This window comes from Oncorhynchus mykiss, chromosome 27, assembly GCF_057628025.1.
Source record: "Oncorhynchus mykiss isolate SJ-2025 chromosome 27, ASM5762802v1, whole genome shotgun sequence".
In the NCBI taxonomy this organism is placed as follows: domain Eukaryota; kingdom Metazoa; phylum Chordata; class Actinopteri; order Salmoniformes; family Salmonidae; genus Oncorhynchus; species Oncorhynchus mykiss.
Window position 1 is genome coordinate 14,873,885 of NC_143048.1, and position 23,197 is coordinate 14,897,081.

The 23,197-nt window shown below is 43.1% G+C and overlaps 1 protein-coding gene across 1 annotated transcript in view; it reads right to left on the reverse strand.

Moving 5' to 3' along the window:
• Positions 1-1,385: 1,385 nt before the first annotated feature.
• The window catches only part of rasa2 (RAS p21 protein activator 2), a 56,417-nt gene continuing 34,605 nt past the window's right edge, over positions 1,386-23,197 (reverse strand). The window contains exons 20-24 of the mRNA XM_021587711.3: positions 8,353-8,435; positions 7,784-7,992; positions 6,364-6,467; positions 5,865-6,042; positions 1,386-5,715 (exon numbers count right to left, since the gene is read on the reverse strand). Of these exons, the coding sequence (XP_021443386.2) occupies positions 5,685-5,715; positions 5,865-6,042; positions 6,364-6,467; positions 7,784-7,992; positions 8,353-8,435 (605 nt within the window). The 3' untranslated portion in view covers positions 1,386-5,684. The remainder of the gene's footprint in view (positions 5,716-5,864; positions 6,043-6,363; positions 6,468-7,783; positions 7,993-8,352; positions 8,436-23,197) is intronic.

Here is a 23,197-nt window from a genome sequence, read left to right on the forward strand (position 1 = left end):
TCCGTCGTAAGCCATGCTCTGGCATCATAAAAAGATTTGTTGCAACATGTTTTTGATATTACATGCTTCCTTTCATTTGAAAAGCAAGACTGGTGTTAATCTGCAGGGGAAGAGTAGACTGCAGGTGGAAATTGAGAAGTCTCACCCTATGTGGTCGACATCGAAATAACACATCAAAGCAATGTGCGATGACAGGGACAAAACAAATGCAGAAAACAGCCAACATATGTTCTGACTTAGTCAATCAGTTACAACTTTGTTGTGTAAAGAGAACGGCCTTTGTCTTCACACAGATGAATGTATTAAGATGTACTTTTTGTTGGTCACGGAAGTTATCAAAAGTGACAGTCCAATATGTGCCTTCAGCAGAATGCAGCTGGTGCTTGAAAAGTGTACCAGGGCTAAAGAGTAACTTATGCTGTTGTGCACATGGGCAGTCCTTGGTTAGGACAGGGGAGGCGGGCTGTCACACTATTCCTTGTCTCTCCCTCTTTATCTACAGCAGAAAGTGGGGCCTGCGGGCCAAACATGGCCCCCAACAAAATTAGATTGGGCTTGCTAGTCTTCCAGAATGATCTTATATATTGATAAACCATGTTTAAGGGGTTTCCAAGTGGGCACCCCTGATCTACACAGACTGATTTACAAATCTACATTACAGCATCTACAGTACTTCCAAAAGCAAGAGAACATCTGGGGGAAGAGACTTAAATCCAAACATGCCACAGACGTTCAAGTCATTCTTATTGAGACGAGTCCACTGAAGTGACAGAGGCAATTACTGGGAAGGTTTGCAGATGATTAGTTGTTCCATGTGAAGTGCTGCCAATAGTAAACCCATTTCCCAAACTGAAAACAACTTCTACATCGCAGAGTTCAGTATACACTGTTGGCTAGTTGACTGTACAGCTCTCTAATGGTCTCATGAAAAGGATAGAAGGTTAGCATTGCATCATGAATCTAGTTCTGCAGGTAGCTCTGCAGTGGTCACTAGCAGTCAGCCAAAGTCATACAATCTGATTTTAAACCTAACCTTAACCACACTGCTAATCCTAACCTAAAACTCTGACCAATAAGCTCATTTAGTTTTACAATATAGCCAATTTTGACTACGCAGCCAGCCCATCTAGTGGAAATCGCTCAGTTCTGCCTCCAGAACAAAACTCATCCCAAAACAGCAACCTGCTACATACTATTGCCCCTTCTTGTGTTCTCCCCCCAATGTCTTTATAGCTTGGTTCCATATCTGTTTGTGCCATCTTACCAACTCCAATGACCATAGGAGATGGCAAAGTTTTACAAACAGATCTGGGTCCAGGCTAATGTTTCTACTCTACGCCGCCTCCCCTAGAGTTGACATTTAATAAAGACCACACACGAAGTGAAAGGGTTGGCAACATGTTTATTGTAAATTATTTCAAATGAACAAATCAAAAAAACAGGAGATATGATTTGACTTTCTGGTTGTGGAAAATAAAATAAAAAGTTTAAATAACAAAAATAGGTACTCCAGTCCTGTATGCAATGGTAGGTTTACAGGGGTGAAATATGAAAATAATCGATTCTCTTTGCAATGATTGAATTTAACATTCAAAAGACTGCTGATTATGTCATGGCGATGAATTCACAGATACTGTTCACATGAAGGCCTGTCGAGGGATCGACTGTTAACCATCACTCGACTTCCCATGTTTTGTTAAATGGGCCACACACACACACACACACACACACACACACACACACACACAGATAATGTAAGACATGTTTCTGATAATCCTTGTTCCCTTTGGGGGGGGTTAGTCAAGGCCTGTTTCTCATGGCTTGAAAAACAAAAAAGGTTCTGACAACGTTAAAGATACATCATGATAAAACGTCTGACTGTCAAAGGTAAGGTGAGGAGATGATGCGGTGATTGAAAATTCCCTTATGATTGAAAACCGTTTGAGATTGGTGAAAGACAACCAATGAACCAACAAGCTCACTCATGATGACATCTTTACCTACACATTAGAATAGGCTGACAAAGGACAAGAACCATGAGGCCAAGAGCCTTCAGCAACACTGCTGACAAACAAAGTCAGGTGGGACCTAACCTAGGTTGTGTTCATTTAGGCACCAAACGCAAGAAAACAGACAAACAGGTAGATACTCATTTTCTTTATCCCATTGCAAAAAGTTTTCCGCTGTGTGCTGTGATGAACACGACCCTGGTGTTCCAGACAACGTTAAATTCTGTAACGTTGCATAAGCTATTAGATGTAGACTCCGCAGCAAGCTACCAAACAGACTGACATGAAAAGCAGCCAGCTTCCTAGTACCACTGAAGACAAAGAACAAGGTGCCGTAACACACCAACACATTTTTTTGCAGTGTTAAAAAAACAAACATACATACAAACAAAATGTACTCATAAAAAAATATACAGTTAAATATACAGGACATGCATGTCGGGAATATATGACGGACCAAAGACAAAACTTCTGACAGCAAATAGTTCCACAAGCCAAACAAAAATATATCTGAAACATGGTTAACCCTGTACTAACGGTGATACACGTTCCCTTCTTGTTGTTGATCCAAGATCAAGTTTCTAGGCAACTGTTTACACACTGTCGTTCCTACGGGTTGACTGATAAAATGATAAAGAACGGTGCGACTATGTGGACTACTGCTGTGTTCATAACCAAGTGGGAAGGTGGTAGAATTAGGTAGTATTATTTCCTACAACCAAAAACAACTTTGGGACATTAAATCGGTGGTCACTCACCAGAAATTAGACTTATCTGACCTGCATCCTTTATAAGCATTTCACTGGACCTGCTGTAACATCTGCGAATCTATGTGTGCAACAAATAAAAACATTTACCACATACGACTGGGGGGAAAAAAATCCACTTGAACGCCCCTCCAACTCGTAATTACACTGAACAAAAATATAAAACGCAACATGTAAAGTATTGGTCCCATGTTTCATGAGCTGAAATAAAAGATCCCAGATATTTCCCATATGCACAAAAAGCTTGTCTCTAAAATGTTGTTTATACTTTTCTTTACATCCCTGTTAGTGAGTGTTTCTCCTTTGCCAAGATAATCCATTCACCTGACAGGTGTGGCATTTCAAGAAGCGGATTAAACAGCATGATGATTACACAGGTGCACTTTGCGCAGGGGACAATAAAAAGCCACTCTAAAATGTGCCGTTTTATCACACAACACAATGCCACAGAGCGTGCAATCTGCATGCTGACTGCAGGAATGACCCCTAGAGCTGTTGCCAGATAATTTAATGTTAATTTCTCTACCAAAATGTTGTTGTCGAGAATTTGGCAGTACATCCAATCGGCCTCACGACTACAGACCACGTGTAACGTCGCAAGCTCAGGACCTCCACACCCGGCTTCTTCACCTGCGGGATGGTCTGAGACAAGACACCCAGACAGTTGATGAAACAGTGGGTTTGCACAACTAAGACTTCCTGCACAAACTGTCAGAAATCATCTCATGGAAGCTCATCTGCGTGCTCTTCATTCTCACCAGGGTTTGACATCAAATGCTCATCTTCCAAGGCCACTGGCACACTGGAGAAGTGTGCTTTTCATGGATTGAATCCTGGTCTTCAACTGTACCGGGAAGATGGTAGACCATGTGTATGGTGTCGTGTGGGTGAGTGGTTTGCTGATATAAATGTGTGCCACAGGTGGGGGTGGGGTTTTGGTATGGGCAGGCATAAGCTACGGACAACGAACACAATTGCATTTTATCGTTGGGAATTTTAATGCAGAGGTACTGTGACGAGATCCTGAGGCCCATTGTCGTGCCATTCATCCGCTGCCATCACCTTATGTTTCAGCATCATAATGCACGGCCCCATGTCGCAAGGATCTGTACACACTTCCTGGAAGCTGAAAATGTCCCAGTTCTTCCATGGCCTGCATACTCACCAGACATGTCACCCATTGAGCATGTTTGGGATGCTCTGGATCGACATGTACGACAGCGTGTTCCAGTTCCCGCCAATATCCAGAAACTTTATAAAGCCATTGAAGAGAAGTGGGGCAACATTCCACAGGCCACAATCAACAGCCTGATCAACTCTATGTGAAGGAGAATTGTCGCACTGCATGAGGCAAATGGTGGTCCCACCAGATACGGACTGGTTTTCTGATCCACGCAACTACCTTTTTTTTTTTTAAAGGTATCTGTGATCAACAGATGCATATTTGTATTCCCAGTCATGTGAAATCCAAAAATTAGGGCCTAATGAATTCATTTCAATTGACTGATTTCCTTATATGAACTGTAACTCAGGAAAATCTTTGAAATTGTTGCATCTTGCATTTATGTTTTTGTTCAGTGTACTAGTGGGAAACTCGTCTATCATCCCTGAGCTTTGACTACTAGTTAATGTGGGCCGGTGATGCAGTGATGGCTATCTAAGGGGCTAGATTGGCAAGTGAAGGGGATTGTCTATCTTGTTGTGATTTATGGTGATTGATATGCAGTGACATCACTACATGGTGAAGCGGTTGTCACAGACTACCGACCACGGTCCCTCTGCATTTCCAGAGAACATTAGAACGTTACTCAATCAAATCGTCTACATCGTTAAAAGGAGGAACAATGCATTTACCAAAATGTACATGAACTAAATATATCCTGCATTTCTCTCCATTTTCAAAAAGTCTGTATTCAAAATACATTTATACCCTTTTTTCCCAAGTCGATCCTACGAAATTTTCATCTTTGGTGTAAGAAAAATAGCTATTAAAATCTACAGGCTATAAACGTCATCGTACAGGAATGGAAACGAGAACGTAAACGAGATCATTTAACTGATCAATGTGGGGGGGTTTACTGATACCACGTATCTAAAATGATGCCATCTGGAATATTCCAAATATGTAAAGTGCTTGGGCATTATTCCCTAACCCGAGGACGGATGTGAGAGACTTTTACACATACATCCATTAAGAAAAATAAGGCAGATCGGTTTCATCCACTTAACTGTACTCTGAAACACCTGCATTTGTTCAAAGCACAAAATATAGAGGTGGGTAGAGGAGGAGGAAGGAGAGAAAAATTCCCTTTTATAGAAAATGAGATAAACAAAATCAGCTTGCTGTTTAGTTGTAAACAGACGTCAAACAGTGAAGCCCCAAGAGATTGAGAGCTTCATCTTGATGGTTGATGATCGAAAACATTGAGTGTATAAAAGGGATTCTTTTAGCAGCCTATTCACACACACACACCAACTAATGATGTTGTCTGGTCTTCACCGAACTGTAGAAAAAGGGGAGATTACAATGAAATGATTGAGTTTTGTTGTGCAAATCAAGTAGAAGACGAGAGCAAGCACATTCTCCTCTGATTAGGGCAGTGGTGTGTGAGAACGAGAAAGGGATGGAGACAGGCGGGGAAAGAGAATTTAAAAAAACAACTAAGGGTCTCCTCTTCTGAACCAATGAGAGCTTCTGGTCAGGGTCAGGTGACAATTCTAACTTCCTCTATTGGACGGTCCGTCCAGTCACACGGTGGTGGACGGGGAAGGGGGTGCAGAGCACAACCTTGGGGGTAATGCGTTCTTGGTATTCGCGGAGGCAGGCAGCGTTCTCAGTACCAATCCCGACAGTGCCACCCTGGGGCTCCAGTGTTGAACTCAGGCCAGACAGACCCACCTAGACTGGTTAGGATGTCTTCCCAACTATCGGATTCTCTCTAGAAAGACACAGAAAAGCAAAGAGGATAAATATTTAAGTGGCTGTCTACGCATGTGTGTATCCATGTGTGCATGGCAGTACATGTGAAAAAGTGTCTGTGTATACACAAATGTATGTGTATATTTGAGAGTGCGTGCGTGTACTTACTGGCTGCCGTACTGCGCGGTGCCGCTGCGAGTGTCGTGCTCTCTCTGCAGCTCCTCCAGGATGTGTGTGATCTGCTGCACTGTGTGGAATGTCTCCTTGGGGTCCTGGATGGTGAACAGGGAGTAGTCGTCCTGCTCCCTCGGAGGTCCCTGGTACACAGCGATGCTGGCACACGCATCTGATCACAGGAGACAGATACATGAGGTCATCATCACAGGCTATCACACCAAGCTACTGTTGCCAGATTCCCACTAAAGGGCCAAACTGAGCCAAGCCAATTCCGAGCTGTACTAGCCTGGTTAGTCATACACAATAGTTGCAGGAACTGAGCTGGAAAGGACAATGTGAAAATAAAATATCTGAGCCAGCAGGGTACGTACGGTTCAAGAGAAAATGCCTCATGCAATAAGCCACTATAGAAATAATCTATTGTGATAAGAATATTTTTTATATTCATTTGTGTGAGAGTTGGGCGATTGACTGGTAGAATCCCACTTGCCTTCCATCTTCTGCAGCTTGGAGTAGCTGGAGGTGAGGAGGGAGAAGATTCTCTCTGTCTCGCGGTCACAGTCGATGTCCAGCTGCAGGTTAGCCAGTAAGGTACTGGGAGAGAAGACAGGGTCATGTTCATTAGGCACCAAATGGAAGAAAACAGAAAACCTGGGATTATCCAATAACACGTGCTGGAATTGTCCAATTTCGCAACGTGCTCCCTATTGAATAAGACTCAGGTGTCTGATACAAGTAGGCAGTGATTCTGATACGGTCAATTTCTTTGAGGAAGCAGCCTCTATCTTCTAGGAACTTGTGTTGATCTGAGAGGGAAGGATAGCATCAGTACACAAAATATGGCAAATTCCAAGATAGAATTATGAACCATATAAAAATGTTCTATGCTCAACTCTTTTTAAGTTCTATAAACTAATATTTGGGTGCTGTAGCCCAGGAGTAATCAGACTTACTATCCACAGTTACAAGATGTATTTTTAGCCATCACAATGAATTGACTGAAATTAAATCAAATGAACCATACAGCCATCTATACAAACCTACCCGATCTACACAAGCACCTAGGGTAGAGGTCACCAATTACATTCATTCCTTGAGGGGACGGTCGGGGGCCGGAACATGGTTATAAATCATTTGTACACGTGTCCCAAGAATAATCTCAAACATTGATTAAATTCAGAAACGTTCACATACAGTGAGCTCCAAAAGTATTGGGACAGTGACAATTTTGTTATTGTTTTTGTAAATAAATCCAAAGTGTTGGAGAACAGAACAGACTGTCAGCTTTCATTTGAGGGTATTTTCATCCATGTTGGGTGAACCGTTTAGAAATTACAACACTTTCTGTACATAGTCCAGTCCAGTCCAGTCCCCCCCCCCCCACATTAATGTATGATGTTCTTATTTACAATAAAACAAACAGCAAATGCATCCAACAAATGTTTACAGTCACAAGCTTGATGTTGTCATTGTGTGCTATGACTATGGGACCAAAGACTTACATGTTTACTACTTTAATACACATAAGGGAATTTGGCCCAATACTTTTTGTTTCCCTAAAAATGGGGAGACTTTATACACAAAGTGCTGTAATTTCTAAACTCTTCACCCACTATGGATGAAAATACCCTCAAATGAAAGCCGACAGTCTAACCTCATATAGCCATTGTATCATTTCAAATCCAAAGTGCTGGAGTACAGAGACAAAACAACAACAATGTGTCACTGTCTCAGTACGTTTGGAGCTCACTGTATGTCCCTCTATTTATGTGTGGTGATACTTGGCGAACAGATTTATTACATTAAAAATCACAGAGGTCATTTCCTGGTGATTTTTAGAAAATGTTATTGGGGAACACTGACCTAGGGACTAGTAGAGGTTGGTTTGAGATTCAGGGGTGAGTACTTACGGTGTGCAGGGCTTGCAGCCCGGCTGGTTGTCGCTCAGGCTCCTACAGCAGAGCCAGGCCCCCGCCACGTGGGCCGAGGGGTGGAAGGTGCCCAAGCGGTCCGGGTTACAGCGGCTCACTTGGCTCAGCACCTCCACCCACTCACTGGCCTCCACGCAGTTCCCCGCCTGCACGTACAGTGGCTTCTCACTGTGGAGCACCTGGAACATCTAAAAAGGGGAGAGGAGAGAGTGGTTGTCAATAACACACAAACAAACTATCTGACAGGCTGTATATATGGTGCAAATGAATTGCCCTTTGCGGACAATTACGATTTTCTTTTGAGTAACAGACACTCATAGTCCTCACGTTTCTGTTCAAATTCAATGCGGAAACTCAAAGGACTTCCCTCACAACTTACACAGAACCAACAGAGTTTTTCCTCATATTTTGACCTGACCAGGAAACACTATAGGCTAATGCAAGGGCCCAGAGGTTAACTGTGCTTGACCGTTTACTGGTCAGGTAGGTGGCCAGGGTAAACTCCTGGCTCTAAACAGACCACATCAGACAAAGACAGTCCTGCTTACATTTTTGCGGTTAAAGGCACTTTCGTACAGTTTCTCCACAGCCTGGATATTCTTCACTGGGATAATGCAGAGTGCTTCTTTCCCTTGGAAAACAGAAAGAAAAAGAAATGTTCAATATACTCACACACACAAAATGTCTACATTGGACTCTTACCCTTATGTGCACCCTTAGCACTCATGTCTTGGTCAAGCTGCATCACTAGGAGGAACATCGAGGTCTTACACCATCTGACCCTTGACTACGAGAAGACGTGCAGCATTACATTTCACACCAACAAAAATAGAGAACAGTCTTTAAACTCGATAGACAACCATTTCCATCGCTGTGTCTGACAATAGCCGGGCCAAAACACATAAACCATATACAGTTATAAAAGCAGTCTCAGTATCAGCTCCTGCCATTGGTCTCTCTTCAGTCTCCACCTATCAGCTCACACTCCTTCCCTTTATCTAGCTGATAGAGTGATGTGTCTGATCCACTGATGATACTTCACTGCACACATTCCCTCCCCCGTCCTTCTCTCTCCCTTGCATACGTGAATCCAGGTGCATTGGGTATGTGATGAATGTTGCCATCCCAATCTCTCATTTAAGAGGGAGCTCCTTTCTCTGCCTGCCACCTTCCTCCTCTGCATTTCCAGGCTTAGGCACCCCCTGGCCCCACCTCTCATACCTCCAGCGCCATCTGATTCTCTGCATATCTTCTGCCTTCCAGTTCAGTCTCACACACACTTAGCACAGTTAAATAAAAAATATATGTCTAGCCAACCAGATACAGATCTTAACATTCTGATCGATGGTTCTCCTCACAATTTTACTGAAACCTCCTGCCAATATTATGAGAAAAACATGGGAGAATAATCAGACACACTACTAGTCTGAAAGTGAACCCAGACACACACTTTAGCCTAGGGGGACACACAGACAGGGTGCGCCCCAAATGGCACCCTCATCCCTACATAGTGCACACTACTTTTGACCAGAGCCCTCTAGAATTGGTTGCCATTTGAGATGTAGTCCTAGTGGTTAGTTCCATCTGCAGGGATCATTATGATAAATGTGCATACTAAACCATCATAATCCCTTGACACCGACCCCCGTCCTTCTCCATTCCATTAGAAATTGAAACCCATACTTAAGTTACGAGTCACATTAAACACTTACAGCAACAGGAGACTTCGTTCACAACCTCCAAAAAGCCATTCAAACCTTTTTGGCACCGACTATTACAAAGCCCCGAAAACAGCACCACCAGAGCCTAAGTGCTTCCTGATGTCATGGTGGTTCAGCTGCACCTCCCAAACCCTGTTTTTGTCACTGTCTAACGTTCTTGGTAGCCGACGTGAGCAAGACCTTTAAACAACATTCACAAAGCCGCGGGGCCAGCTGGATTACCAGGACGTGTACTCAACACATGCACGGACCAACTGGTAAGTGCCTTCACTGACATTTTCAACCTCTCCCTGACTGAGTCTGTAATATCCAGGTTTCAAGCAGACCACCATAGTCCCTGTGCCCAAGGAAGCAAAGGTAACCTGCCTAAATGATTACCGCCCCGTAGCACTCACGCAAGTAGCCATGAAGTGCTGGTCATGTCTCACATCAACGCATCCTCCTGGATACCCTAGACCCACTCCAATTCGCATACCGCCCCAACAGATCCACAAAACGTCTGTCACGCTGGTCCTCAACACTGGGGCCCCTCAGGGGTGTGCATTTCGGCCCTCCCTGTTCACTCACGACTGCGTGGCCAAACACGACTCCAACAACATCATTAAGTATGCTGACGACACAAGTGGTAGGCCTGATTACCGACACCGATGAGACAGCCTATAGGGAGGTCAGAGACCTGGCAGTGTGGTGCCAGGACAACAACCTCTCCCTTAATGTGAGCAAGACAAAGGAGCTGATCATGGACTACAGAACAGGCCCCCATTAACAGCTTCAGGTTCCTTGGCGTCCACATCACCAACAAACTAACATGGTCCAAGCACACCAAGATCGTCGTGAAGAAGGCACGACAAAACCTATTCCCCCTCAGGAGATTGAAAAGATTTGGCATGGGTCCCCAGATCCTCAAGAATTTCTACAGCTGCACCATCGAGAGCATCCTGACCAGTTGCATCACCGCCAGGTATGGCAACTGCTGGGCATCTGACCGTAAGGCCCTACAGAGGGTAGTGCGTACAGCCCAGTACATCACTGGGGCCAAGCTTCCTACAATCCAGGACCTATATAATAGGCGGTGTCAGAGGAAAGCCCATAAAATTGTCAGAGACTCCAGTCACATAGACTGTTCGCTCTGCCTCCGCACGGAAAGCGGTACCGGAGCGCCAAGTCTAGGACCAAAAGGCTCCTTAACAGCTTCTTACCCCCAAGCCATAAGACTGCTGAACAATTAATCAAATGGACATTGGACTATTTCCATTGACACCCACCCCTACATTTGTTCTGTACACTGCTGCTACTCACTGTTTATGATCTATGCATAGTCACTTCACCCCTACCTACATGAACAAATTACCTCTAACCTGTACCCCTTCTATATAGCCTCGTTATTGTTATTGTCTTACTTTATTTAGAAAAATATTTCTTAACTCTTCTTGAACTGCACTGTTGTATTTGTTGTATTCATCGCATGTGACTAATAAAGTTTGATTCGATTTAGAGTGAACAACAGATTTTTACCTTGTCAGCTTGCTGGATCGAATCCCCAAGCTGAAAAGGTACAAATCTGTCATTCTGCACCTGAACAAGGCAGTTGGCCTACCGGGGAACAGTAGGTTGTCCTTGTAAATAAGAATTTGTTTTTAACTGACTTGCCTAGTTAAATAAAGGTTAAAAAAAAAGCGTGACACCAACCAAGAGGCCCCATCTGTCTGCCTGTTCTGCTGTAGGAGAGCCAGCACTTTAGTGGCAGAGCACAGCTCCAGAGACCACTCAAAACACAAAACACACAAAAAAATACCCAAATGTAATGCATGCATGTTCATGTTTAACATCTAAGTCATGTGATTGTGGATGAATGAGTGAGAAGTATGTTGTGGGAGTATAGAATACAAATCTACAATCTCCCAAACCTACACACCCAATGTTAAATATGATAAATTAACATCAGGAAGTTGGCTCCTTCACCAAATATGTACTTTGATATGATTAAATACACATTTAAATTGCAGTTGTTCGCATGCCCTGCGTTTCTTATCAAACCATGGGTTTCAAGTGCATCCCGGTTCAATGAAAAACAGCTACCTCCCTATGGAATTCAAGATGGATGCACACGCTGACAGCGGGTTTTCCCACTTTCCAATAAAAACAAAATAAATTGATAATTAAATGTGTCCAGACTGACTGTTGACATGGCGGTGAAGGAGTTGGTAGCTTGTAAGCAGTTGGGAGCACACTCAGGAGACCAGGACCCGACTTAAAAGATTGGATCTAGATCGGTTTCTTTCTTCAAAGAATTCATGTGAGTTTACATAGCTCCAATACTTGAGAAAGAGTGAGACAAGGAGTAGAAGGAGTGGCTGGAGCTTTAGGGCCCATTGCCCTGAGTCGAGGCCGGGATTTACATAAACAATGTTTCAAAGAACACCGACAGACACGCAACAAGCAAGCAAACAGTACCGTTCACAAACATACAGTTGCAAGCACAGATACACACGTGTAGGAAGGCCCAATCCCCAACCTCACGTTTATGCAGTAGCAGTGGGTAAAACCTCTGGGAACTATTGATTTAGAACCACAGAGAGGAGTTACTCTCATCTTATCTACCAACATAGACAGGGCTCTAACTCCTCTAGCTCCACAATGAAATAGGGTGCAGGCCAGGCAAAAGGCTGTTAGCCAGCCTGCAAGCATAGTGGAGTCTGCCACTAGCACAGTCAGTGTAGTCAGCTCAGCTATCACCATTGAGACCGTGTCTGTGCCTCGACCTAGGTTGGGCAAAACTAAACATGGCGGTGTTCGCCTTAGCAATCTCACTAGGATAAAGACCACCTCCATTCCTGTCATTATTGAAAGAGATCATGCACATTTCAATTTACACAAAAAAGAAAAATGACGTTTTCGTCTTTTTAGCTTCTAGTCATGAAATCTATGCAGCCTACTCAATCACTTTCTATAGCTACTGTTTACAGGCCTCCTGGGCCATATACAGCGTTCCTCACTGAGTTCCCTGAATTCCTATCGGACCTTGTAGTCATAGCAGATAATATTCTAATCTTTGGTGACTTTAATATTCACATGGAAAAGTCCACAGACCCACTCCAAAAGGCTTTCGGAGCCATCATCGACTCAGTGGGTTTTGTCCAACATGTCTCTGGACCCACTCACTATCACAGTCATACTCTGGACCTAGTTTTGTCCCATGGAATAAATGTTGTGGATCTTAATGTTTTTCCTCATAATCCTGGACTATCGGACCACCATTTTATTACGTTTGCAATTGCAACAAATAATCTGCTCAGACACCAACCAAGGAACATCAAAAGTTGTGCTATAAATTCACAGACAACACAAAGATTCCTTGATGTCCTTCCAGATTCCCTCTGTCTACCCAAGGATGCCAGAGGACAAAAATCAGTTAACCACTTAACTGAGGAACTCAATTTAACCTTGCGCAATACCCTAGATGCAGTTGCCCCCCTAAAAACTAAAAACATTTCTCATAAGAAACTAGCTCCCTGGTACACAGAAAATACCCGAGCTCTGAAGCAAGCTTCCAGAAAAACGGAAATGGCGCCACACCAAACTGGAAGTCTTCCGACTAGCTTGGAAAGACCGGTACTGCACGGTACTAAGAGCCCTTACTGCTGCTCGATCATCCTATTTTTCTAACTTAATTGAGGAAAATAAGAACAATCTGAAATTTATTTTTGATACTGTCGCAAAGCTAACTAAAAAGAAGCATTCCCCAAGAGAGGATGGCTTTCACTTTAGCAGTGATAAATTCATGAACTTCTTTGAGGAAAAGATCATGATTATTAGAAAGCAAATTACGGACTCCTCTTTAAATCTGCGTATTCCTTCAAAGCTCAGTTGTCCTGAGTCTGCACAACACTGCCAGGACCTAGGATCAAGAGACGCTCAAGTGTTTTAGTACAATATATATATATATATATATATATATATATATATATATATATATATATATCTCTTGACACAGTGATGAAAATAATCATGGCCTCTAAACCTTGAAGCTGCATACTGGACCCTATTCCAACTAAACTACTGAAAGAGCTGCTTCCTGTGCTTGGCCCTCCTATGTTGAACATAATAAACGGCTCTCTATCCACCGGATGTGTACCAAACTCACTAAAAGTGGCAGTAATAAAGCCTCTCTTGAAAAAGCCAAACCTTGACCCAGAAAATATAAAAAACTAATCGGCCTATATCTAATCTTCCATTCCTCTCAACATTTTTAGAAAAGGCTGTTGCGCAGCAACTCACTGCCTTCCTGAAGACAAACAATGTATACGAAATGCTTCAGTCTGATTTTAGACCCCATCATAGCACTGAGACTGCACTTGTGAAGGTGGTAAATTACCTTTTAATGGCATCAGACCGAGGCTCTGCATCTGTCCTCGTGCTCCTAGACCTTAGTGCTGCTTTTGATACCATCGATCAACCACATTCTTTTGGAGAGATTGGAAACCCAAATTGGTCTACACGGACAAGTTCTGGCCTGGTTTAGAGCTTATCTGTCGGAAAGATATCAGTTTGTCTCTGTGAATGGTTTGTCCTCTGACAAATCAACTGTACATTTCGGTGTTCCTCAAGGTTCCGTTTTAGGACCACTATTGTTTTCACTATATATTTTACCTCTTGGGGATGTCTTTCGAAAACATAATGTTAACTTTCACTGCTATGCGGATGACACACAGCTGTACATTTCAATGAAACATGGTGAAGCCCCAAAATTGCCCTCGCTAGAAGCATGTGTTTCAGACATAAGGAAGTGGATGGCTGCAAACTTTCTACTTTTAAACTCGGACAAAACAGAGATGCTTGTTCTAGGTCCCAAGAAACAAAGAGATCTTCTGTTGAATCTGACAATTAATCTTAATGGTTGTACAGTCGTCTCAAATAAAACTGAAGGACCTCGGCGTTACTCTGGACCCTGATCTCTCTTTTGAAGAACATATCAAGACAATTTCAAGGACAGTTTTTTTCCATCTACGTAACATTGCAAAAATCTGAAACTTTGTCCAAAAATGATGCAGAAAAATTAATCCAGAAACAGTGAACAGAAAGGCTCTGGAGCAACGAACCGCCCTTGCTGTCTCTGCCTGGCTGGTTCCCCTCTTTCCACTGGGATTCTCTGCCTCTAACCCTATTACAGGGGCTGAGTCACTGGCTTACTGGGGCTCTCTCATACCGTTGCTGGGAGGGGTGCGTCACCTGAGTGGGTTGAGTCACTGATGTGATCATCCTGCCTGGGTTGGCGCCCCCCCCCCGTGGGTTGTGCCGTGGCGGAGATCTTTGTGGGCTATACTCAGCCTCGTCTCAGGATGGTAAGTTGGTGGTTGGAAGATATCCCTCTAGTGATGTGGGGGCTGTGCTTTGGCAAAGTGGGTGGGGTTATATCCTTCCTGTTTGGCCCTGTCTGGGGGTATCCTCGGATGGGGCCACAGTGTCTCCTGACCCCTCCTGTCTCAGCCTCCAGTATATATGCTGCAGTAGTTTATGTGTCAGGGGGCTAGGGTCAGTTTGTTATATCTGGAGTGCTTCTCCTGTCCTATTCGGTGTCCTGTGTGAATTTAAGTGTGCGTTCTCTAATTCTCTCTTTCTTTCTCTCTCTCTGAGGACCTGAGCCCTAGGACCATGCCTCAGGACTACCTGACATGATGACTCCTTGCTGTCCCCAGTCCACCTGGCCGTGCTGCTGCTACAGTTTCAACTGTTCTGCCTTATTATTATTGGACCATGCTGGTCATTTATGAACATTTTAACATCTTGACCATGTTGTGTTATAATCTCCACCCGGCACAGCCAGAAGAGGACTGGCCACCCCACATAGCCTGGTTCCTCTCTAGGTTTCTTTCTAGGTTTTGGCCTTTCTAGGGAGTTTTTCCAAGCCACCGTGCTTCTACACCTGCATTGCTTGCTGTTTGGGGTTTTAGGCTGGGTTTCTGTACAGCACTTTGAGATATCAGCTGATGTACGAAGGGCTATATAAATACATTTGATTTGATTTTGATTTGAGTTACTGCAAGTCGCAAAGTAAACAGAAGCTGCCTCTATTCTAGCACCATTTCAACACCATCAAACCACCTCTGCTTAGTCTAATACAGTGACAACTAAAAGATACCAAAAACAATTTAGCTGTCAGTGGTTTTGCTTTCTGTGTGCGCATTCGTGCAAGTAGAAAAACATGTTAACTCATTACTTGTAGAGACACGCCAAATGTTATCCTCCTCTGTTTCAAGTTGACGAAACGGTCTATCACTCTGTGATCCAGTACACGCTTTTATTTTTTGTTGTCCTAGGTTACCTGGCTAAAATACTTGCTCGCTAGCCTAAATTCCATTCATGGTCAATGTTAGCTAGTTAACATTAGCTAGGATCTAGCTACATATTGAACTTCCATCCTCTTAGGCCAGGGGCACAACAATGTATGAATGAATGGTTGGATCAGAATCCCTGTTATACGAAGAATTAAGTATGTTACAAGTCCAAATCCCTATCTCCATCCAAGGCTAATTTAGGAAAGGGTACAATTTTAGCTAGCTAGCCACTTTTTTTTTTTTAATCAAGGGAGGCCAAATGCTTGCTGGCTCCCCTTGGATTCAATGATACGGACACTAACAATGCCATACTCGTTTGGACCAGACAGATGGCCTACACGTAGAGAGGGGCATGGTTTCGCTCGCTTGGATGCGTTCTCTTGTGAGATACATTCAGTCTCTTGCGAATTGATGGGAAATTATGAAACTGAGACCAAGGGTACATTATTATTATTAAAAAAAAAAAAAAGTCAATTTTTCTTGGTCAAAAGCCTGGCTTTGCAACCATTAATACATGCCACTGCTTTTATCAACATGAAACAGGCAGGGAGGGAGTAGGTCTCTAACCCTCAACCTTCTAAATCAAATCAAATTTTATTTGTCACATACACATGGTTAGCAGATGTTAATGCGAGTGTAGCGAAATGCTTGTGCTTCTAGTTCCGACAATGCAGTAATAACCAACAAGTAATCTAACTAACAATTCCAAAACTACTGTCTTGTACACAGTGTAAGGGGATAAAGAATATGTACATAAGGATAAATGAATGAGTGATGGTACAGAGCAGCATAGGCAAGATACAGTAGATGGTATCGAGTACAGTATATACATATGAGATGAGTATGTAAACAAAGTGGCATAGTTAAAGTGGCTAGTGATACATGTATTACATAAGGATGCAGTCGATGATATAGAGTACAGTATATACGTATGCATATGAGATGAATAATGTAGGGTAAGTAACATTATATAAGGTAGCATTGTTTAAAGTGGCTAGTGATATATTTACATCATTTCCCATCAATTCCCATTATTAAAGTGGCTGGAGTTGAGTCAGTGTCAGTGTGTTGGCAGCAGCCACTCAATGTTAGTGGTGGCTGTTTAACAGTCTGATGGCCTTGAGATAGAAGCTGTTTTTCAGTCTCTCGGTCCCAGCTTTGATGCACCTGTACTGACCTCGCCTTCTGGATGATAGCGGGGTGAACAGGCAGTGGCTCGGGTGGTTGATGTCCTTGATGATCTTTATGGCCTTCCTGTGACATCGGGTGGTGTAGGTGTCCTGGAGGGCAGGTAGTTTGTCCCCGGTGATGCGTTGTGCAGACCTCACTACCCTCTGGAGAGCCTTACGGTTGAGGGCGGAGCAGTTGCCGTACCAGGTGGTGATACAGCCCGCCAGGATGCTCTCGATTGTGCATCTGTAGAAGTTTGTGAGTGCTTTTGGTGACAAGCCGAATTTCTTCAGCCTCCTGAGGTTGAAGAGGCGCTGCTGTGCCTTCTTCACAATGCTGTCTGTGTGTGTGGACCAATTCAGTTTGTCTGTGATGTGTATGCCGAGGAACTTAAAACTTGCTACCCTCTCCACTACTGTTCCATCGATGTGGATAGGGGGGTGTTCCCTCTGCTGTTTCCTGAAGTCCACAATCATCTCCTTAGTTTTGTTGACGTTGAGTGTGAGGTTATTTTCCTGACACCACACTCCGAGGGCCCTCACCTCCTCCCTGTAGGCCGTCTCGTCGTTGTTGGTAATCAAGCCTACCACTGTCGTGTCGTCCGCAAACTTGATGATTGAGTTGGAGGCGTGCGTGGCCACACAGTCGTGGGTGAACAGGGAGTACAGGAGAGGGCTCAGAACGCACCCTTGTGGGGCCCCAGTGTTGAGGATCAGCGGGGAGGAGATGTTGTTGCCTACCCTCACCACCTGGGGGCGGCCCGTCAGGAAGTCCAGTACCCAGTTGCACAGGGCGGGGTCGAGACCCAGGGTCTCGAGCTTGATGACGAGCTTGGAGGGTACTATGGTGTTGAATGCCGAGCTGTAGTCAATGAACAGCATTCTCACATAGGTATTCCTCTTGTCCAGATGGGTTAGGGCGGTGTGCAGTGTGGTTGAGATTGCATCGTCTGTGGACCTATTTGGGCGGTAAGCAAATTGGAGTGGGTCTAGGGTGTCAGGTAGGGTGGAGGTGATATGGTCCTTGACTAGTCTCTCAAAGCACTTCATGATGACGGAAGTGAGTGCTACGGGGCGGTAGTCGTTTAGCTCAGTTACCTTAGCTTTCTTGGGAACAGGAACAATGGTGGCCCTCTTGAAGCATGTGGGAACAGCAGACTGGTATAGGGATTGATTGAATATGTCCGTAAACACACCGGCCAGCTGGTCTGCGCATGCTCTGAGGGCGCGGCTGGGGATGCCGTCTGGGCCTGCAGCCTTGCGAGGGTTAACACGTTTAAATGTCTTACTCACCTCGGCTGCAGTGAAGGAGAGACCGCATGTTTTCGTTGCAGGCCGTGTCAGTGGCACTGTATTGTCCTCAAAGCGGGCAAAAAAGTTATTTAGTCTGCCTGGGAGCAGGACATCCTGGTCCGTGACTGGGCTGGATTTCTTCCTGTAGTCCGTGATTGAATGTAGACCCTGCCACATGCCTCTTGTGTCTGAGCCGTTGAATTGAGATTCTACTTTGTCTCTGTACTGACGCTTAGCTTGTTTGATAGCCTTGCGGAGGGAATAGCTGCACTGTTTGTATTCGGTCATGTTACCAGACACCTTGCCCTGATTAAAAGCAGTGGTTCGCTGGTGTGCGCTTTCCGAAATCGACTGTGCCGCAAAAGCATGCTCAAGTGACAGAGTCAATATCCGCGCTTATAAACCCAGGGTTGTTACACTACTCCCTCCATTGAAAGAGCGCGTCCTCGCGCTAGCTTGCAACTCTACGTCTTATAGGAACGTGCTCATTGACCAAGCACACGCACTGTCGTGGATGCAAGGTCTGATCACTTCTGACACCAATGTAATGAAACAGCAGGGAGTAGGTCTCAAACCTTCGACCTTCTAGCCCGAAGTCACTATGTAAAAGGTTGTCTTCTCACGAATCTCCAGCCTCCTTGTACTTTTTGGAGAAATGTCCTCTGGTCTGATGAAACAAAAATAGAACTGTTTGGCCATAATGACCATCGTTATGTTTGGAGGAAAAAGGAGGAGGCTTGCAAGCCGAAGAACACCATCCACAACCATGAAGCACGGAGATGGAAGCATCATGTTGTGGGGGTGCTTTGCCGAAGGAGGGACTGGTGCACTTCACAAAATAGATGGCATCATGAGGGAGAAAATTATGTGGATATATTGAAGCAACAGCTCAAGACATCAGTCAGGAAGTTAAAGCTTGGTCGCAAATGAGTCTTCCAAAATGGACAATGACCCCAAGCATACTTCCAAAGTTGTGGCAAAATGGCTTAAGGCCAACAAAGTCAAGGTATTGGAGTGGCCATCACAAAGCCCTGACCTCAATCCTGTAGAAAATTTGTGGGCAAAACTGAAAAACCGTGTGTGAGCAAGGAGGCCTACAAACCTGACTCAGTTACATCAGCTCTATCTCTCTACTATTATTCTGACATTTCACATTCTTAAAATAAAGTGGTGATCCTAACTGACCTAAGACAGGGAATTTTTATTAGGATTAAATGTCAGGAATTGTGAAAAACTGAGTTGAAATGTATTTGGCTAAGTTGTATGTAAACTTCCGACTTCAACTGTAGTCATTTATGGTGATGTGAGGTAGAAGGGGCGTTGTACAAAACAAAGTAATCAGGGATTGGATCTAACCAATTTGAGTATCAAAGCCAATGACGAATTTTGAAACTGTCCCTTTACCCACATGTTTTCTGGCTCTGGCCCAACCCATCGGTTTCTGGACCAATCAGACAGCCCAAATGTGACTCTGTAGGTGCTGTTGTGGTGACGTCATGTAGTATGACGATGTGATTGGAAGTTAACGCAACAGTCAGATTCTGTTATATAGATATATAGAATGGGAGTTTATAAAATGGTGGGTTTGAGAGCCAGGTATGCCCTAGTCAAGCTTTTCTTAATTTTGGGTTTGTCACAGGGGTCAGGTAAGGCCAAATAGCATTCTAGTTCCAAGCCTTCTACTTGACACGTTGGAAATAATTATCTTTTTATTTTTTCGTGATTTGGTTGGGTCTAATTGTGTTGCTGTCCTGAAGCTCTGTGGGGTCTGTTTGTGTTTGTGAAAAGAGCACCAGGACCATCTTGCTGTAGGTGATGGCTTTGTTAGTGCAGGTGATAACTTGTAACCTAAGCTTTAGCCTTGTATCTGAATCAATCATTTTCCAATATCATTCAAACTTGCATTTAGTACTCAACTTTGTTATTGAATCATTTCAACCACACCGCTCACGCGTGTAAACAATTGTCTGAGTAGACTAGCACTAAGTCCCCTCCTTATTGGACATCATGAAGATACAAACCCACGTGGATGCTTGAAAGACAAACAGGGAGAGGTTAAATATAACTTACTAAAAAACGAACTAGATTTCCCTTTTAAATCTGTGGATTAATCAGAGTAACGAAACATACAATTTTGTACGACTCCGGGTCAAAATTATACACAAAACAAGGTAAAAAGAGGCCCATATGCATGTCAGGGAAAATAACAACCCAATGTTAATTTGCCAAGACCAACTAACTAGATGTTGCTAAATATCCATTAGTGTTGTCTGTTTCGACCTACATCAGAGTGTCTTGAGTCACCTCTTCACTGTTGAGACTGGTGTTTTGCAGGTACTATTTAATGAAGCTGCCATTTGAGGACTTGTGAGGCATTTGTTTCTCAAACTAGACACTCTAATGTACTTGTCCTCTTGCTCAGCTGTGCACCGGGGCCTCCCACTACTCTTTCTATTCTGGCTAGAGCCAGTTTGCACTGTTATGTGAAGGGAGTAGTACACAGCGTTGTACGAGATCTTCAGTTTCTTGCAATTTCTCGCATGGAATAGCCTTCATTTCTCAGAACAAGAATAGACTGACGAGTTTCAGACGAAAGTGCTGGCCATTTTGAGCCTGTAATCGAAGTCACAAATGCTGATGCTCCAGAACCTCAACTAATCCAAAGGAGGCCAGTTTTATTGCTTCTTTAAATCAGCACAACAGTTTTTAGCTGTGTTAACATAATTGCAAAAGGGTTTTCTAATGACCTATTAGCCTTTTAAAATTATAAACTCGGATTAGCTAACAACATGCCTTTGGAACACAGGAGTGATGGTTGCTGATAATGGGTCTCTGTGCACCAATGTAGATATTCCATTTAAAAAGAATCTGCCATTTCCAGCTACAATAGTCATTTACAACATTAACAATGTCTACACTGTATTTTTGATCAATTTGATGTTATTTTAAATGGTAAAAAAAAATAAAAAAAAAAGTGTTTCTCTTTCAAAAAATGACATTTCTAAGTGACCCCAAAATATGTATGTATGTATACACACACGTAAAAATGTCTAAACCTGTTTTCGCTTTGAATTTATGGGGTATGGGGGGTAGATTGAGGAAATATTTTTTGTATACATTTTAGAATAAGGCTGTAACGTAACAAAATGTGGAAGAAGTCAAGGGGTCTGAATACTTCCCGAATGCACTGTATATAAAATCCATTATGAATATTACCTCACCACACACACCTTCTCAGCCCTCTGACACACACACCCAAATCGACAGAGCATAGTGGATGAGGGAACAGTTTTGGTAGAGTGTGCCAGGGAACTGGGAGCAGCAGTAACTGAACGAAAAGGTTGGATTTGGCTGGGGCCCGTTCCAAGCAATTTACGTAACGGATTGAAAAATCATTTGACATCTACACAATAATTAGAGGGGGGGGGGGGGGGGGGGGGGGACAGTGTTACACAAGACCTTCGGTTCATTGCATTATGCAACGTCCAGGCTATCATACCATGTAAAGTATGGCCTGAACCATTTGGCTGCTATTCGCTTTCATAGGACCAAGAGATCAGAAAGGTATGACAAAGTCCAAGCAGATCACAAGACTCGACTTGAACATGGTTTGGCTTTGCAGTCCCAACTTGACAGATCCAAAGGAGGCAATCTGTACTTGACTTGGACTGGAGGTATACTACTCAAATCATAGGCAAATGCTAATTATTTTGCCTAATAATGATATTGGCAGAAGAGTCTCTCAGAAGGAATTGTAGGCAATTGTTTTGAAAAATCTGTAAAAGCCATTCCTGAAATCTAGAGTCTTAAATTACAACAAATAACGCAGCCAACACAGATGTCTTGTATATGATCCTCAATTAAATTGAGGTGGTCATACTCGGTATACAAATCCCAAAAGAAAGAAATGATCTCACTCCAATACATTTTTATAGAAAGTTAGCAAAAATAGATAGGTATTTTCCTTTCCATGGTAGCAAGATCTTGTCTATTTTTGGAAAAATAACCCTGATTAGCTATTTAGTCATATCACAGTTTACCTATTTGCTTCTCTCACCTCTCACTAAAGGCATCAGTTATACTTAAATCCAATCTGGTTCTCTAGTAAATTTGTAGGAATGTCTCATCCTATGTTCAAGAATGGTCTTTTTCCCTTTATTCAGATTACACCTGCTCACTTTCGGTTGTTTGAAAAGGAAATAATCTCCAAAATATCGTTATTTTTTAAACAAGCCTTAGAAAGTTGGTTGCAAAGTTGGTTTCAGTCATAAATAGGACTGTTGGAGTTGTCACACATGCGGCTAACAAAGACATATGGGAATGTCTGCTCTACCTAAAATTACAACCAACTAATAATGGAAGAGGCAAGTAGAAGGGGAAAAAAGTAAGGAACTTATATGTCGGCCCTGTATTAAAGAACATAAATGGTTAAAGAAAAGTGTGATAAAAAATAAATACCATTTTCATTTAAGGACCAAAAAACAGACAGCTGTGCCATATAAATTGAAAAATAGTTGGGAAGAGATTTTCTATGTACCCATTCCATGGCACATGGTTTATGAATTGATACGCAAAATAATGTCGGCTTCAAAACTTTGAATGTTATATACAATCTTCCCAGCTCTGCAGATTTTGCTGTGAGGAGGCAGTCATTAGATAATTTATTTTGGCATTGTCCATATGTAGCTCGTTTTTGGTCACAGGTCCAGGAATGGCTGAAGAATTGCAACATTTGCCTAGAACTAACGCTGCAGATAGCAATACAGGGTGATTTGAAAAGCCATAGTCAATCAATCAATAATATATTTATTTTAGCAAAAATGTTTGTTTTTTAAATTACAATCTGTAAAAGCTATGAGAATAGAAAGGTTCAGT